The sequence below is a fragment of the Dipodomys merriami genome, unplaced genomic scaffold, assembly GCF_024711535.1.
Source record: "Dipodomys merriami isolate MVZ:Mamm:240054 unplaced genomic scaffold, mDipMer1.0.p SCAF_2, whole genome shotgun sequence".
Taxonomy (NCBI): domain Eukaryota; kingdom Metazoa; phylum Chordata; class Mammalia; order Rodentia; family Heteromyidae; genus Dipodomys; species Dipodomys merriami.
In genome coordinates, this window is record NW_027203381.1 from 71854613 (window position 1) to 71871700 (window position 17088).

At 40.7% G+C, this 17088-nt stretch overlaps 1 protein-coding gene across 1 annotated transcript in view; it reads left to right on the forward strand.

Moving 5' to 3' along the window:
- Positions 1-13509, forward strand: part of Hacd2 (3-hydroxyacyl-CoA dehydratase 2) — a 75520-nt gene extending 62011 nt beyond the window's left edge. The window contains exons 5-7 of the mRNA XM_070030052.1: positions 4374-4495; positions 8022-8200; positions 13217-13509. Of these exons, the coding sequence (XP_069886153.1) occupies positions 4374-4495; positions 8022-8200; positions 13217-13299 (384 nt within the window). The 3' untranslated portion in view covers positions 13300-13509. The remainder of the gene's footprint in view (positions 1-4373; positions 4496-8021; positions 8201-13216) is intronic.
- The last annotated feature ends 3579 nt before the right edge of the window (positions 13510-17088 follow it).

A 17088-nucleotide genomic window follows, 5' to 3' on the forward strand; every position in this document is an offset into this window, starting at 1 on the left:
ACCTGTAATCCTAGCTACTCTGGAGGCTGAGATCTGAGGATCATGGTTCAAAGCCAGCCCAGGCGGGAAAGTCTGTGAAACTCTTCTCTCCAGTAAAACACCAAAAAAACAGAAGTGGCAGTGTAGCTCAAGTGGTAGAGCGCTTGCCTGAACTGAAGAGCTGAGGGACAGCGCTCAGCCAGAATTCAAGCCCCACAACTGACAAAAAAAGAAAAAAGAAAAGAAAAACCAAGAGAGGCTGGGAAGGTGGCTCAGTGGTACAGCGCTTGCCTTGCATGCATGAGGCCTTGGGTTCAATTCCTCAGCACCACATAAGCAGAAAGAAAAAAGCCACAAGTGGCACTGTGGCTCAAGTGGTAGAGTGCTAACTTTGAGCTGAAGAGCTGAGGGACAGCGCAGGCCCAGAGTTCAGGCCCACAACCGGACACAAAAACAAAAACCAAGAGAAATATTCCCATCCCACCCACACATTTGTTTGTTTAGTACATCTTTTTTTTTCTTAGTGCCAATAGTGAGGCTTGAACTCAAGGCCTTTGTGTTGTCCCTGAGCTTTTTTTTATGCAAGGCTAATTAATGCTCTACCACTTGAGCCACAACTCCACTTCTGGCTTTTTGGTGGTTAATTGAAAATAAGAATCTCAAGAGGTAAGAATGTCACAGACTTTCCTGCCCAGGATCTCAGCCTCCTGAATAGCTAGGATTACAGATATGAACCACCAGCAGCTGGCTCAGTAAATCTTTTATTCTCTTATCTCCTGTTTGCTTCTTTTTTCTGGGAGAGGGTCTTACTGTGTTGCCCAGGCTCAAGTGATCCTCTCAAACTGCTGATTTTACCCACTTGTTTCACATCCATGTTCTGGCAGAGACTGTAGTATTGAAGTGGCTGAATACTGGCCATTTGTTGGATAACCACCTCATGCCCTGTTGGCTCCTATCAAGCTTGTAGCTCCCATCTATGGGGTTCACTAGCTAAGGTTTTCCCAGTCTATACCAGAGTTCTTTTGTCACTGTTTAATCATATATAACTTTACATTCAGCTCTGTTAAGTTTTTTGTCTTTTTTTAAAAACTTGTGATAAAAGACACAGACTATAACGTTTATCATTGTGCTCATTCCCATCATTGCCCTCCATCTCTAGAGCTCTCTTCATCTTCTCAAACTGAAGCTGCATACTGATTAAAAATGTATTCCCTATTATCCCAGCTCCTGGCAACCTGCTGTCTCTACTTTTTGTCTCTGAATTTGACTACGTGTGAGTGGAATCAAGAGTATTTTTCCTTTTGCAAGTGGTATATTTCACTGCGCAGAATATCTTTACAGATCATCCACGTTATACCACGTGTAAAAGTTCCTTTTTAAAGTTAACAATAATACTCCAGGGCCTGGGAATGTGGCTCAGTGGTAGAGTGCTTGCCTGGCATGCATGAAGCCCTGGGTTCAATTCCTCAGAACCACATAAGCAGCAAAAGCCGGAAGTGGAGCTGTGGCTCAAGTGGTAGAGGGGTAGCCTTGATCTGAAGAGCTGAGGGACAGCGCCCAGGCCCAGAGTTCAAGCCCCAGGACTGGCAAAATACTAATACTCCATTGTGCATATATATATATATATATATATATATATATATATATATATTGTTTATACATTCATTCGTTGATGGACACTTGGTTGCTTCCACCTTTTGACTGTTATGCTTCTATAAACACATACAGATATGTCTCATAGGTCTCACTGGTTTTAACTCAGTGCATTTTGCCCTGTTTTGTGTTATACTGTATAATTATATGCAACTCCAGGGCCCCTACACTTGCTCAGCTCACTTGCTTGGCTGGCATTCCACCACTTGAGTTAACAAGCCTCCAGCCCTGCCTTTGGTTGATATTTTGGAGACAGTCTTCTGGACTTTCCTGCCTGGACTGGAGTCAGACTGTGATTCTCTGAATCTCAGCCTTCTGAGTAGCTTATCGTACAGATATAAATCACCAGTGTCCAGCCAACTTATTTTTTTTTCTAATGGAGACAGGATGTCTCAGGATCTTTCAGGTTGGCCTGTAACTCAGGTTGGCTTTGAATTCTCAATCCTACCTTCACCCCAAGTGCTGGAATTCCAGCTGTGTGCTGCTACACCAACTCTAATGTCTGACTTTATCCAAATCTCTTTTTGAAAACCATGGTATATTTCCTATTGATCTGAAGTTATCGTTGCACAAGATGACTATTCCTGTAATCCTCAGACATTGTTAAAGACTTGCATCCAGGCTCTCACAGATGCACTCTGGGAGCAGAGTGGTATGAAAGCTATCAGTTCCCAGCATTCAACTGTGAAGACTGTGTCAGAAGCCTTAAACCAGCTGGTAGATGGGGCCAAAGTAAATGGTTTGGAGGCTTGGTCATTGGTTGCCTGTGTGTGTGAAAACTACTAAGAATACACACAAACTAATATCAGGCATCAAAAAGAAGGAACTACGTCTTACAGTGACCTGATTAGGTTGTATTCCTTTTCTTCACACATATTGATTGAGGTCCTATTGTGAAAAGCACCAAAGTACATTTAGAAAACAAAAGATAAATAAAACACACTCCCTGCTTTCAGGATGATTTACAGAACAAGACACTGGAGAAACTTCCTATTCTAGCCCCAGATGTCTTTAAACTAGGCTTCTGCCTTTGTGTATCACCTTCAGGTGAGGAGGACTACCAAGCTCATGAAAAACTAATGAAAGGACCCTGAACTTCACCTAGATAGGTTTTAAGCAAGGATTTGTGGAGAGACTGAAAAATCTCAGCATGAAAGCATTTTAGGTATTTAGCTTTCACTTTACTTTGGTTAGTAGAAAAGCACCAGGAAAACAAAAAGTACTCTTGCTCTTGACAGTATAAAATTCGTATTCTTTTTAGAGAATAGTAACTATGCATTTATGAAATTCTTTGTCAGAGCAATTTAGTTAATAGCTATGTAAATGACTATTACTTTGCTGTGTAGGTGGATCACTGCATGTACACTTTATGAAAAAGAATGTAAGTGCTAAAAACTGTTAGCCTTGAGACAGAAAGAAGCAAAAGTGAAGCTGCAATGCTGTTAGTGAAGGTTGAGAAGGGTAGTGGCAGTTTCTTTGTTTTGCCAAGTGGTATGTTTTACACACATACAACTTGTGGATTTCTTAAGATGAGTAGAAACCAAAGTGAATTGTGCATTTCTTACTCTGATTTTTTTTTTGAGGGGAAAAAAAAGATTCTTATAAACCAGCTGGGGTTGGATGGCAAGGTAATAGAAGTTCATACCAAGCCATAAATTCCTATGCAGAAGAATATCTCTTATACATCACCTGAAGGACATTTTTTTAAGTTATTGAGAGAGAGAGAGAGAGAGAGAGAGAGAGAGAGAGAGAGAGAGAGAGAGAGAGTGTGTGTGTGTGTGTGTGTGTGTGTGTGTGTGTGTGTGTGTGTGTGTGTGTGTGTGTGTGTGTGTGTGTGTGTTGTATTTTCGGCATAAATATAGCTCCAGAGGAGGTTAGCAGTGCCAAAGCTCTAATAGTTCTAGCTGCCCCCTGTGATCAGCATGGAAGCTTCTGTACTCATGAAGGAGTGAAGCCAGGCCTGGCCTTGGGAAATAAGTCAGCAGTGAGCCAGCATAAATGGGCCTGCCTGGTAGATGGTCTCTAGCTCTTCCCTCCCTTTAGCTCATCCTATTTACAGAATGAGCTATATTCATTTGTGCTAGAATTATTCCCCTTCTTTGAAATATCTACAAGGTCCTAATAGTCACATAAACTACATTCAAATTCTTTGCAGTGGATCCCAAACTTTGTATCAGTTTTCCCTTCCCAGCCTCCCCTCCTACTTGTTTTGACTAGCATCAGTTCACTTTCTCCATGTCAGGGTAGCAAAGGAACCCACAGAAACTCACTGCTTTTTTCTGGAGACTAGGACTCAACCCATTTCCTTACTTTCAGCTCCCACTCATCAGTATACCAAGTCCTTATCACCTAGTACCACAGAACTCTTCTCACAAAATACCTGGGATTAGGGCTGAGAAGGTGGCTCAGTGGTAGAGTGCTTGCCTTGCATGTGTGAGATCCTGGGTTTGATTCCTCAGTACCACATAAGCAGAAAAAGGCAGTAGTGGATACTGTGGCTCAAGTGGTAGAGCGCTAGCCTTGAGCTGAAGAGCTCAGGCCCAGAGTTCAGGCCACACGACTGGACCAAAAAAAAATTACCTGGGACTATAAATGGCAAGTCCTTTATAGGCTATGTCATGGCCACTGAGGATAGAGACTAATTGCTGGGCCCTCCTGGCCATCCTGTAGGTGCTATATACTGAGTGCATTTTTCCTAACATTCGTATGTTTGCTTTTGTGTCTGTTTCCTTTTCCTCCAGGTGCAGAGTGAAGATAGTGTCATTCTATTTGTTACTGCCTGGACAATCACAGAAATTATCCGTTACTCCTTTTATACATTCAGTCTATTAAACCATCTGCCTTACCTCATCAAATGGGCCAGGTAAAAAAGAAAAAGTCTATGCAGTGAAAACTGTTGGAATTAGCTATCACATTTGCCTGCTGTTGCCTAAGTACTGCTTTGATTTTTTTTTTTTTAATGTGTATGTGCTGGTACTCAGGCCCTGAATATGCTCTGTCCATTAATTTTTTACCCCTCAAAGCTTGCTAGTGCTTTACCACTTGAGCCATACCTCTCTACTTCTGGCTTCTCTTTTTTTCTTCCTTTTCTTTCCTTCCTTATTTCCTTCCTTCCTGCCTTCCTTTCTTCCTCTCTTTTTTTCTTTCCTTATTGTGGTTGATTGGAAATAAGTCTCATAGGCTTTCCTGCCTGGGGTGGTTTCAAACCATGATCCTCATATCTTAGCCTCCTGAGTAGCTAGAGTTACTAGCCTAAGCCACTGGTATCCAACCTAAGTATTGGTTCTTAAGTTTCTTTTTTTTTGGTCTGTCCTGGGGGTTGAACTCTAGCACTCTACCAATTGAGCCACAGCGCAACTTCCAGCTTTTTCTGCTTATTTGGTGCTGAGGAACCGAACCCAGGGCCTCATGCATGCGAGGCAAGCACTCTACCACTGAGCCAACTTCCCAGCCCCCTGGTTCTTAAGTTTCTAAAAATAAAATTGCATGGGACAGAAATTACAGAGAAATCCAGTCTGTAGATTTCACCAGGAAAAAAGGATTTTATCTCTGGTTTAATGTGTGTGCACATGCCAGGATCAGGGCTTGAATTCATTCTTACATTTTTGCTTGGCTTTTTTGCTATTTTGTTGGTTAATTGGAGATAGAGTCTCTTGAGCTTTTCTACTTTCCAGCCTCAATCCTTAGATCTTGGCCTCCTGAGTAGCTACAATTACAGTCTTGAGCCACCAGCACCCAGCTTAAAAATCTTTGTATTTACTTTTTTTTTTTTTTTTTTTTTTTTAAATTTTTGGGTCCAGTCGTGGGGCCTCAACTCTGGGCCTGGGCGCTGTCCCTCAGCTCTTCAGCTCAAGGCTAGCACTGTACCACTTGAGCCACAGCGCCACTTCCGGCTTTTTTCTTTTTGCTTATGTGGTGCTGAGGAATCGAACCCAGGGCCTCAGGCATGCAAGGTAAGCGCTCTACCACTGAGCCACTTTCCCAGCCCCTACTTTTTTTTTTTTTGTCAGTTGTGAGACTTCAACTCAGGCCTAGGCACTGTCCCTGAGCTCTTTTTTAAAAAAAAAAAAATTTTATTGAGATTAATTGATTACATATATTTCACAAATTTCACAGTATTGTGGGATAGTAATACTTATTTAAAGTCACAAACACATTTTAACCTTCATGAGCCGCATTGTCTGGATCATGGTCTATAAAGCTTATGGACTCTACAAAGCTAGCTACTACAGCTATTTCTTCTAATTCAGGTGATATGTACATTTCTTTCCTTTTGCTAAATGTAAGCTGTTCCCTCTTTCTCCTGTTTCCTCCTATTGCTGCTCTTGAGCTGCTCTTGTTCATTTTCATTAGTGTCCAGTGCAACTGATGGGCCCCTCTGTTATATCTGTCCACTGTTTCCCTCTGGTTCTGTGCCTCCTCCTCAGATGTGCACATGTATAGACCATATATGAGATCAAAAACATGGAGTCATCTAGAAATGATACAACATTAAGTAGAGGTCCTTTGTTTCTTGAGTCCTGTTTACTTTGTCATATCCCTGAGTTCTTTTGTTCAAGGCTAGCACTCTACCACTTTAAGCCACAGCTCCACTTCCAGTTTTCTGATAGTTAATTAAGGATCTCATGGACTTTCATGCTGGGATTGGCTTCCTCAGATCTCAGCCTCTTGAGTAGCTAGGATTACAAGTGTGAGCCACCAACTCCCGGCTTTAAATTATTTTTATTAAAATCAGTTCTCAATCACATTATTTTGGTAGAAGTTTGGTATGTTATACCAAAAAGATATTACCCTGTTTTCATCCTGATCAAATTTTGCCAGTGAACTTCTACTGTTATGGTGGTTTTAGACCAAACTAATTTTCTTACTCTCAATTTTGTCAAGTTTCTGTCTCTTATATTTTCAGTTCGTAAAAACATTATATGTTGTTTTTACCTCTATGAGTTTTACTTTGATTTTTTTTTTTTTTACCAGTCCTGGGACTTGAACTCAGGACCTGGGCACTGACCCCAAGCTTCTTTTGCTCAAGGCTAGCACTCTGCCACAAGAGCCACAACACCACTTCTGGCTTTTTCTGTGGTACTGAGGACTCAAACCCAGGGCTTCATGCATGCTAGGCAAGCACTCTACCACTAAGCCATGTTCTCAGCCCTACTTTGATTATTTTCACCAGTAATTCTCAATTTTGACTTCGGCAAAGGGTAGTAACTCATCATTTATCTTAGCCAGTGAGATCGCTGTTAGCAGTTTTCCACATTGAAAAGCTTATGGAACATAATACCTCTTTCCATAGAAAGAAAACAGTAGTTATTAGGCATTATAAGTTCAGTAATTAAATTAGTCATTGTCCATTGTGTTCCAACATTTGAAGCAATAAATATTTTTGTTAGCAAATTATTTTGCAGTACATATTTTCATTAGGAAAGAAGAATGGGAAACAAACCTACCTACCAGCCTACATAGCCATGGAGATCTAGAGCTGAGCCCTGATTCTACTATTGGAGAAAGATTCTTGACCGTTTTCCTATGACCTATGGTAGTCTTCCTTTTCCAGTGTCCTTCTTCATGAGCTAGGTTGGCAAAGGGAATATGTCTTCCATTCATCTTCATAGATTTCTCAGCATAACTCTTGTGCCTGGGAGTTTGGAATTGAGTATTCATTGTGAGCCATGAACAGCCAAAAGCTTTTTAAAGTCTGCACTAGTGATTTCTTTCACAATGCCAGCACCTTTGAGTGATTTCCAGGCTCTTTCCGTGAGGTAGTAAGTTCTCACTGAATTCTTTGGAAACAGACAACTTCTTAAAGTGAGTGTAAGTGTATGGATTCTTTTCTGTGATAGTAAGTGTAATTGGGATTTTTCAAAATTGAAATTTCAGAGCTATTATAAATTTTTAGTATTGCTAAAGATAGCATATATTCCACTTTTATAATAGCATGTACAGACATTTGGAAAGTTGTGCCATTATACATATTTGATGTGTTATTTTCCTTCTTTCTACAGACAAGACTTAGTGTAGGTTCTAAGAATTCTTAGATAATCCCTGTTCTAACACCTTCCTCTTGACCCCCTGCTAAGCCCCACTCCCTTAGCCCACATGCAGGGCCCTTCAGTATAAACCCTGACTCAGTGCCTCTGTGCTACCAGTATGTGGCATAACCTGGATTGCTTTGAAGAGTTGTTTACTTACTTTGAGGCTCGTTCAACATATTTATTTGTTTTAAAAAAGAAATATACTTTCTATGGGCCCTTTCGGAAAACCGACTTGTAAAAGCTGAAATATAGGAACAATAGCTTTAGTGTCAGACTAGTGCTAAGTGGAAGTAGGAGTGCTTCTTTGTGCTCACAGCGGCTTTGAGCCTCAGTAATGAGAGTCTTGTCTTGTTTCAGGTACACACTTTTCATTGTGCTCTACCCGATGGGAGTGTCAGGAGAATTGCTCACAATATATGCCGCTTTGCCATTTGTCAGACAGACTGGCCTGTACTCCATCAGTTTACCAAACAAGTACAATTTCTCCTTTGACTACTATGCATTCCTAATTCTGATAATGATCTCCTACATTCCAAGTAAGTACAGTGCATATATTTATCTGTGTTTCAGTTTTGGCTCTGCAATACCTAGAATTAAATGCATTTGATTATCCTTGTCCCATATCCAAGTAAATATAAATTTAATTTCTTGGTAACGTTCTATTTTTTGACTGTTGACTGTCAAAGAGAATTTTCTTTAGTAGTAATTAAGTTAAGATGAACCCTTCTTGGTACAGCTGCCAAAATGCTAGCCCTTCTTGGTGTGTAGGTTTGATACACTGAATAGCAGGGTAGAGGAACTACTTACCTGGGGGGGGGGGGGGGGGGGCGGAGATACTGAGTAGAAAACATAAAAGCCATTAAAGACCTTACCTTGGTTTTATTTTCTGTCTCTTGAGAATTGCTTATTACAGTTTTTTAAAACACTGTAAAAGGATTTTTGTATTGTTTACTGTTTCAAAACAGTTTTACTTCATCTTAAGGAATCAGTTGACTAGAAATAAATAACAGAATCAAAACAGGGTTGTTGATGTTTTTCAGCATTTCTCATTTTCTTGTTGAGCACTAAAACCCACTGAGTGGGGCATGATGTTCCCTTTCAGTGGCTTCCAGTTATTCCAGTTATTCTCTGCTGAAGCAGAGAGGAGATGCCCTGCTGGATGCCTTTGGGGAGGGATATCTGTGGTGCTGAGGGCAGGAGTGTGGCCTTCTTCTTAAATGTTGTTCAGTTCTGCATTCCAAGGACGACATAGTCTTCCTTTCCTCATTTAGCCATTTCTGTAGCTACATTCTGAATCTCACCTTAGTCTATAAGGACTTTGTAGACTTTCCTAAACCTGATAAGTTCAGGCAGGGATGAATTTTTTCTTTAGCCCCAGCATTATCTTGAATGAATCATTGTAGGGATCTTAAGTGACATGTTTGTGTCTCTCTGTGGAAAATTGCATTTCATGCATTGTGGGAAAAAACTACATCCAGATTTCAAGTGAACATTTATTTTAGAGAAATTCTTGGACACAATCCTGCTTCGTGATTCATTTTCCACTCTATTCATACCAAGTCTCCCCTCCTTAATGATGGAACCATGGTAGATAAAGGCCATTTCTCTTCATATGTCAACAATAGTTATTTTCAAACAAAAGACAAATATGGAAGACTTGAGATGTTTAAGTAGTAAAACTAAAAGTAATTTTTAAAAAAGTAGTTCTTTAAAAAAAGCTTTTTTACCTTTCTAATTTTGTCCTCTTTGGATTTATTTCCCATCAGTGAAGCTACAAAACCTAGTTGTGCTTTTACCATGCTCAGTGCAGTGTAGTGCATGTTATCCCACTGGGTGCCAGAGTTTGTTTGAGTGCAACATAACATCTGATGAATGGGAGAGATACACCACATTGGATAGCTGGGGAAGGGCACAGATGGGATCACAAACTCACTCCTGTAACAAGATGCTGCCACACTGACAGAAACCAGGGGTCCCAGCCTCAAGAGTTGCTGCCACATTTCTGCTCTGTCTACAGAGGAGGGCTTCGTTTCTGGAGCATCTGCCCCCAAATCTGTTAGTCTCCTTTATACCACTGTTGCCAACTACTACCAAGTCTTTGTGTCTTCCTGCTCCTCATGGTGGTGAGCAGGTCACACACAGCCTCCATGATGATAGGACTCCTGAAGGAAAACACAGCCAGCTCTGAGAGTTTACTCTCTTGGCCTTAGAGAGAAAGGATACCTCAGGGCTGCCTTCTAGAAAGTTGGGTAAGGCCGTGCTCCAATAGAACTCTGCTTTCCTGACTTCAGCTGCTTCCTTGGTCAGAGAATCTGGCTTGGTTCAAGCCTTTGTTTTATATGACAGCTTTAAGGGTAGATTTCAAAGGAAGGCTTAGGTATTTCCTTTGGGTTACTTAAGTATATCTTGGCAGCACAACCCATCTTCTGCTACAGATCACACATCTGCTGGCACCCACCAGTGGTCTCGGATGTGTTCAGTAATTCAGGGTATTAATACCAAGACAAGTTTTTACAGTGCCAACTGCATATTTCCAAGTGCTCAACACTTTTGGATTTATAAGAAAGTAATGAAGAATCAGGCAAGTTTGTTGTTGATATTGCAGTCTTTTTCACCAAATATGGCTTTCTTTCTGAGGTTCTTTCAGTCTTCTGGTAAGAAATTGGTGATACACACAAATAATTTAAATAAACACTTATTCTTTTTTTTATATATTTCTTATTGTAAAGATACTGTACAGAGGGGTTACAGTTACATGAGTAAGGTAATGAGTACATTTCCTATCTAACATTGTTTCCCCCTGCCATTCCTTCACTCCCTACCTCCCCAACTCCTCCCTCCTCCCCCCCCCCAAATTGTAAAGTTCGTTTTCTATATAGTGTCTTGTACATCTCATTGTTACAGTGGGTCATCCTGTATCCTTGTTTCAGCATTTACAAACACCCTTACTTTATGGCCTTGATCCATCGCTGCCTATGTAGCTTATATGACTCATGGGCCTCAGCTCTAGGACTGTTTTCGAATTGGGGGTCCTCTGAATCACTGGCCAGGCATTTCTGCCCTGCATGCTCCAGCCCATGTGTACAGCAGCCCACAATACACCATCTGTAGGGCTCAACAAACATCTAAGTCCTGTTGACATTTTCTACCAAAACATGAGAGTGAGGACCAAAAGCGTTGAAAATGCTGCAGAGTGGGGGCCTGAGAAGCTGGCACTGACCAGACTGCCAAGGATCAGACTCAACATCACCTCTAACGCACAGAGGCAGGCACACATGCGCACAGTGACCATTTCCCATCTGTGTGTCCTGAACTGGAAAGCAGAAGGTAGAGCTTGGACTAGCCTGTTTTTTGTTTTTGTTTTTAATTTTATTGTAAAGGTGGTGCACGGTGGGGCCACAGTTACATGAGTCACGTAGCAAGTACATGTCCTTTTGAGCACCCTTCCCTCATTTCTCTCCATTTTTTCCCCTCCTGGCTTTCCTCCCCCCAAAGTTGTATAGTTCATGAACTAGCCTGTTGTTGAGTTGAGGTTTTCTTAGTGGTTCTATTCAGTGTAGCCCCAAGTAGTTAAAGGTATAGCCATGTACCTGGAATTGTTCCAGACATTTTACTTAGGTGCATCCTGAACTCGTGGGCCATTGTAGTGGAGGCTCTCAGTGCTCTGGCCACTAAGAAGTCACTACTGGCTAAACAATGTAGTTCACACCTGTAATACCACCTACTGGGGAAGAAGGAGGATTTCCAGTTTGAGACCAGCCCAGGCACAATTAGCCAGACCTTGTCGTCACAAAAAAAAAAAAAAAGGCTGGAGGGCTTGATTCAAGCACTTCTCTAGTAAACCCAAGACACTTTGAACAATCCCCAGAACTAGGAAGTAAAATAAGGCACTGCCAGAGCTGAAAATAACAGCCCAGGAGCCTCTAGCCATCTGGCCTCCTTATTACCTTTGCCCCAGCACTAAGGAGTTGTAAAGAAATGAGAAGGGGGCAAGTGAAGGACATGGCTGGCTGGCTTTCCTAAGTACTTACGGAGTGGCTTTTGAGTTACTAGCCTCCCTCAGATCTCCTGAATTAGCCATGAGTCCATAGCACTCTGTGGGGTAGTGTAATTACAGATATACCCAGTGAGTCCAGCATGCTTAGCTCACAAAGTTTCCCTTCACTGAAGTAAACCTAGAAATGACTGGCCCCATGTTTTTATATGATTACAATTAGCATTCTTTATGGCTTAATTACATCTAATTCTACATTTTAGATTATAGAACTTGTTAAATGTTCTGGCTTTTGTACCAAAATAGTTCTGCCACTATTCTACATAAGCTAGGCCTTTTCTATGAATAACTTCCTGCCAGGAAATCCGAGTGGAACGGAGGACAGCAGTGAATCCTGTTCAGTCCATCAGGTCTCTGTGTATATCTCCTGATGTCTTGGTGTACTTGAAATTGAAATTTGGCCAACTTGGAATCCCTTTAAAAAGCTAGACACTGTCCCAGAAATTAACCTCCCTGAAATACAGATTACTGTCTAAAACTTAAAGATGGAGCAATTGGGAGAGAGGGGAGACATTTTACCTATGGAATTTATATAGTGATTGAACCCCTGGCATACAGAATCCATGTGAAGGCCAGGTAGCTCAAACTAGCAGTTCTCAGCAGGGCATCTGGGGGACAATGTTCCGCTTGCAGAACTATCACACATTAGCACCCTGGTCTCAAATGCAAAATGTCGGTAACCTTCCCACCAGGAGGAAGAACTATTCCTATTAACTTAAGAATCAGTAATTTTAAATATGCCTGTGAAATGACCATAAACAGAAAATTCCAGACACTGGCTTCCTTTCCATAATGACTTTTTTTAATATCCCAACTTGGCTTGGTTTTGTTTAGAACAAATGTAGCTCACCTTGTCAGTCTTTGCTGAATGAGAAGTTCAGCTTTTCTCAGGAAATGCTCTGGGGAGATTTCTTTCCCTGACCCCAAGATAGACTGAGCTGACAGGAGCCCAGTGCCTGGTCCTGTCAGTGAATTGCTGTGGGACCCTAGCCAAGTTGCTTGCCTTTTCTGGGGCTTGAGTTCTTTCTCTGAAACAAAAAGAACTCCTATCACTATTCTGCTTTATCAGATTGTTTTATAATTAACCAGAATAAATGTAAGGAGAATATGAAAGAATATTATTTAGCAGGGCTGAGGACATAGCTCATGTACGTATGTACTACCATGTCCTGGGTTTAGTCCCCATCACCACAACAGGGATATCATAATAGTAATAATAATGCAATTAGGATAATGATGATGTTATTTGGGGGCTCTGTAGCATTTTGATTGGTCACGACAGTGACAACAGTGTCTGGCACTCCACTCAGAAGCACTTTTCCTTAGCTAAACAGGAAGACTTAGAGCATTGTTTCCCTTCCCCAGACCTGCCTGATTACTTCCTTGGTCACTGGATGAGAAAGTAGACTGAGGGTCAGACAAGACTATGAGTCTATGTGCTGTTAGCAGAACATAGTTTAAATGATCTCTTTAACTTCTTTTTTTTTTTTTTTTCCAGTTTTCCCCCAGTTATACTTCCACATGATACACCAGAGGAAAAAGGTCCTTTCTTATACTGAAGAACACAAGAAGTTTGAATAGTTCCTGCTTTCTGCACCATCCCAAATCCCCCAAACCAAACTTTTCAATGATCAAAAAATGCTGCAGACTTTTTGAGTTCCCAATATGTTTCATAGAAAATAAGTAAGAACTATTTTTAAAATATTTTAAGAAAAAGGAAAAAAACCCACAAAATCCACTGTCATATGAGCCTGGGATTTTATAAAATAAATAAATAAAGGCTGTTATACAGTGTCCTGGCCGGTCCTTTCAGCATGCTTTTCCAGCCGAGAGCTCCCAGTATTTATGATGGCCCTAAAAAAGGGATTTGGCGTTTTATTTCCTCCCGTGTCCTTCATGTATATGATAAATAAAGGTCTGTAACACTGAGCCCTTGAGAGTTCCAGTCTGCATCACAGTTCTAAGTAATGAAATTGCACTGACTGACTGCCCAGCCCGTGGCAGAAGTTAAGTTTCAGTCTGCAGTATGTTTAGCATTCCCTCCTCAAAGTATTTGACTGCATGCTGGAAACATTGTACTTTTGAAACAGCGAACTTTGTCCTCTAGAATGATCTGAAGTTCTGGCTGGGCCCTAGCCCTCCTATCTAGTGAATGAATTATAAAATGTATATGCCTGTGAAGCTTTGGGGTAGTGCCTGTAACCAGAAAACCACTAGAACCCTTCCATTTGTTTTCCGTTGAGTCACTGCCTGCCACTAAGAACGGTGCTTGAATTTATTAAGTATGTGTATATTGTAAAGAACCTTCCTTGCCTAGAGCTCAGCCCAATTATATTTTAACAAATGACAATGCTCAGAGAGGGACAGCTCAATAGCCAGGACTGCTCTCAGAACACCTCGTGATGCCAACATCCATTCTCATTTATGGACTCGAAGTGGGCTTTGTCAGAGAGGAGTAGGGAATCTGTTATTAAAGGCACATAGGTCATGTTGCTTTAGAAATGCAGTCAGTAAAACATTTATGCACTGTTCTTTTTTGGCTTTTCTGTTTAGATGTTTTTTTCCTAATTATAGTCCAGTGTTAATTCCCACGGAATTACACGTCCAGTGGCAGCTCATGTTCTAGGTAGGCAGACTTGAGCCAAAGCAGTATCATCTCTGCATGTGGAAAAGCCACAAAACGCTATGATCCTGTGCGTATTGTCTTAATTACCATTGTGTCTTGCTGGTGTGGTGATACATACTCATAATCCCAGCTACTCAAGCTACAGGCTTTGGGAGGATCATAGTTCAAGGTCAGCCTGAACAACAACAAAAACATTGAGTATCCCCCGTTTTAACAAGCTGGGCATAGTGCATTCCTGTGATCCAACTACAAAGGGAGCCATAGGTAGGAGGATCACTGTCTGTGGCCAGCTTGAGCAAAAATAAAAAGGTTGAGACATGGCTCAAGTGGCAGAGTACCTACCTAGCAAGCCTGAGAGAGGCCCTGTGTTCAAACCTCATTACCATCAAAGGGAAAAACATCATGTCTTCATAACATTTAGCTGTCCAACTACATTTAAAACACCTCCCATAAGGGTTGGATGAAAATGAAAAGCCTAAGTTTAGGTACACTAGATTTTAAACAGGGTGTCTCTGTGGAGTCTCTGTTTTTCTTGGTTGATCTTGAAGACTTTAAAAAGTCTAGCTTGATGAGTAATTGTCATTTAAAATATAATTGCTAATACCAGAGGCAAATCATAACAAAAAAATAAAATTTTAAATGCTTATTTTCATAGAATCTTGAAAATATAATACAAATGTAATGAATTATTTTTAAGTTGAATATTAAAATTCTGCTTCATTAAGTCAGCACTCTTAACTTGGGTGTGTTGAGATTTGAATCTGTTCCTGTATTTGATACACAAATATGTGGGAAAGATGATTTCTCATTCATTTTCTCCCTTTTTACCCTTCCAAAATGGTTTCTCCTGTAAAATAATTTGGGTTATATTAGCCTTACTCCTTTATTTGGTTAGTACTGTTTCAGTTCTCAGGTGGTTGGAGAAGATAGTATGACAATTGCATGTTTTCTAGCATTGCAGGACTGGGCATTTTCTTCAGGCCTCTGGATTGTAAGTGGCCACTTCATGTAAAACATTCTCTTGTAGCCAGTAGTGTTGCATTGAACTGAACGTGGCAATAAGAACACAACCGCCAACTCACTTTTCAAAAAGTCTGAATTCCAAGAGTGTTTTTTGTGCATCAACTTTAAAATACTTATGTCAGATAAGTATGGTGTGTCACTGTGTCCTTCAGTAACCTCCCTAAGCAATTGGGTTCTTAAATCTCTAACATGAATTAATTTCTCCTTTAAAGTGCAGGTGTTCTTTTATAAATTGAGAACATCCACCTCTCCAGATGTCACATCTTACAAGGTGAGAAGGAGGAAGGTGTTTTTCAGTGGGTATTTTGTCAGGGTAGGTGGTTTATTTCAGCCACAGTGAGACTTCTGTGCCCACTTGATGGTGTGTCTCAGATCCCCCAAGGGGCCTTCTTCTGAGAATCCTTTGAGGTGCACCACAGTGCTTTGTAAACACAAGCTGCTAATCTGCATCTTGCTGTGTTCTCTTTGCTAAGCTTGGGATCGCTCATTTCACATGTTTCCACCGTGGTTTATCAAAGACCCCATGGAGTCTGCCATGAAGTAAAGCGCTGTCCTCCCAGACCAGGAAGTTGCTCAGAAGGAAGATGTAGTGCTAAAGAGGCAATTGAAAGGTCATGCCCTCATTTTTCACTTGTGTTGGCAATTCGTTTCAAATAAAAGACTGGCATTGATGTGGTCCGACCTGCAAATTATCCTCTATTCTGAGTTTCAGATAAACTATTATAAAACTTCAAATTCGATAACACACAACTTGGAAATTTGGGCGGAAAATTAGACCAACATATATACAGTCATTTTTGTATTTTTTCTATGTCGTGAAAACCAAAATTGTAATTTTATAAAGTCTTTGATTCATTAAAATTATATAATTTAAATGTATTTTTTGTATATTTAGAAATAAGGAATTCGAAGACCATGCTTAACTTTCTATGCATGCATTTGAAAGCTGTTTTTACCTGATAATGTTAATGTAGTAATAAGTTGTATTTATAAAATACTGATCTGTGTTGCATTTCAAAATAAATTGGTGTGTGCTCTGCCTGGATTTGGTCTGAATGCCGTGTTACGGGAATGCGAAAAGTTCCGGTTCTGTCAAGGATTCCAGCTCATTCTTAGACAATTTTTAAATTCCAGTTCTGCTATCCTTAATAGTTCTGTGCTTAAACAAAAAATAAACAGATTTTATTATTCCAGAAAGTCATTCTTCCCCTGCCAGTCAGTCTTCAAGCTCACCAAGCTGGGCTCCAATCTTGCTACACAGGGATAGGAATGGAACCAGGAAATCTTAAGAAATTAGCTTAAAAAAAAAAAAAGGCAAGAACTCTTGTCTTAGAAGGAGGTGGTGGTTGTGGTTGTTTTGGTTTGTTTGGGTATTAAGTTGAAAGTTTTCTAATTTACACTAACTTGAACAAGGACAACCCAGCAGTGTTGGTCTTTTATGAGAACTAGATGGGGCATTCGAATGCCTCATCTTGAAAATGGTGCCAAATTTAGAACATTCCTAGGAGCTTCTTCATTCACAGCTGTCAAGCTCATAGAGCTTCTGTTTCTTTCCCCCTCACATGACTTTCTGTACTAGGCACTTTCTAGTTCTCTGTGCTTACAGCAGCACTGTGCTACCACCTGACCTTATTCAGAGTTAAGTTTGCTTGGAGAACAACTTCCAGGAGGCTGGCTACCCACAGCCTAGCTGCTCCCAGCAAGCTGGTTGGACCACTCCT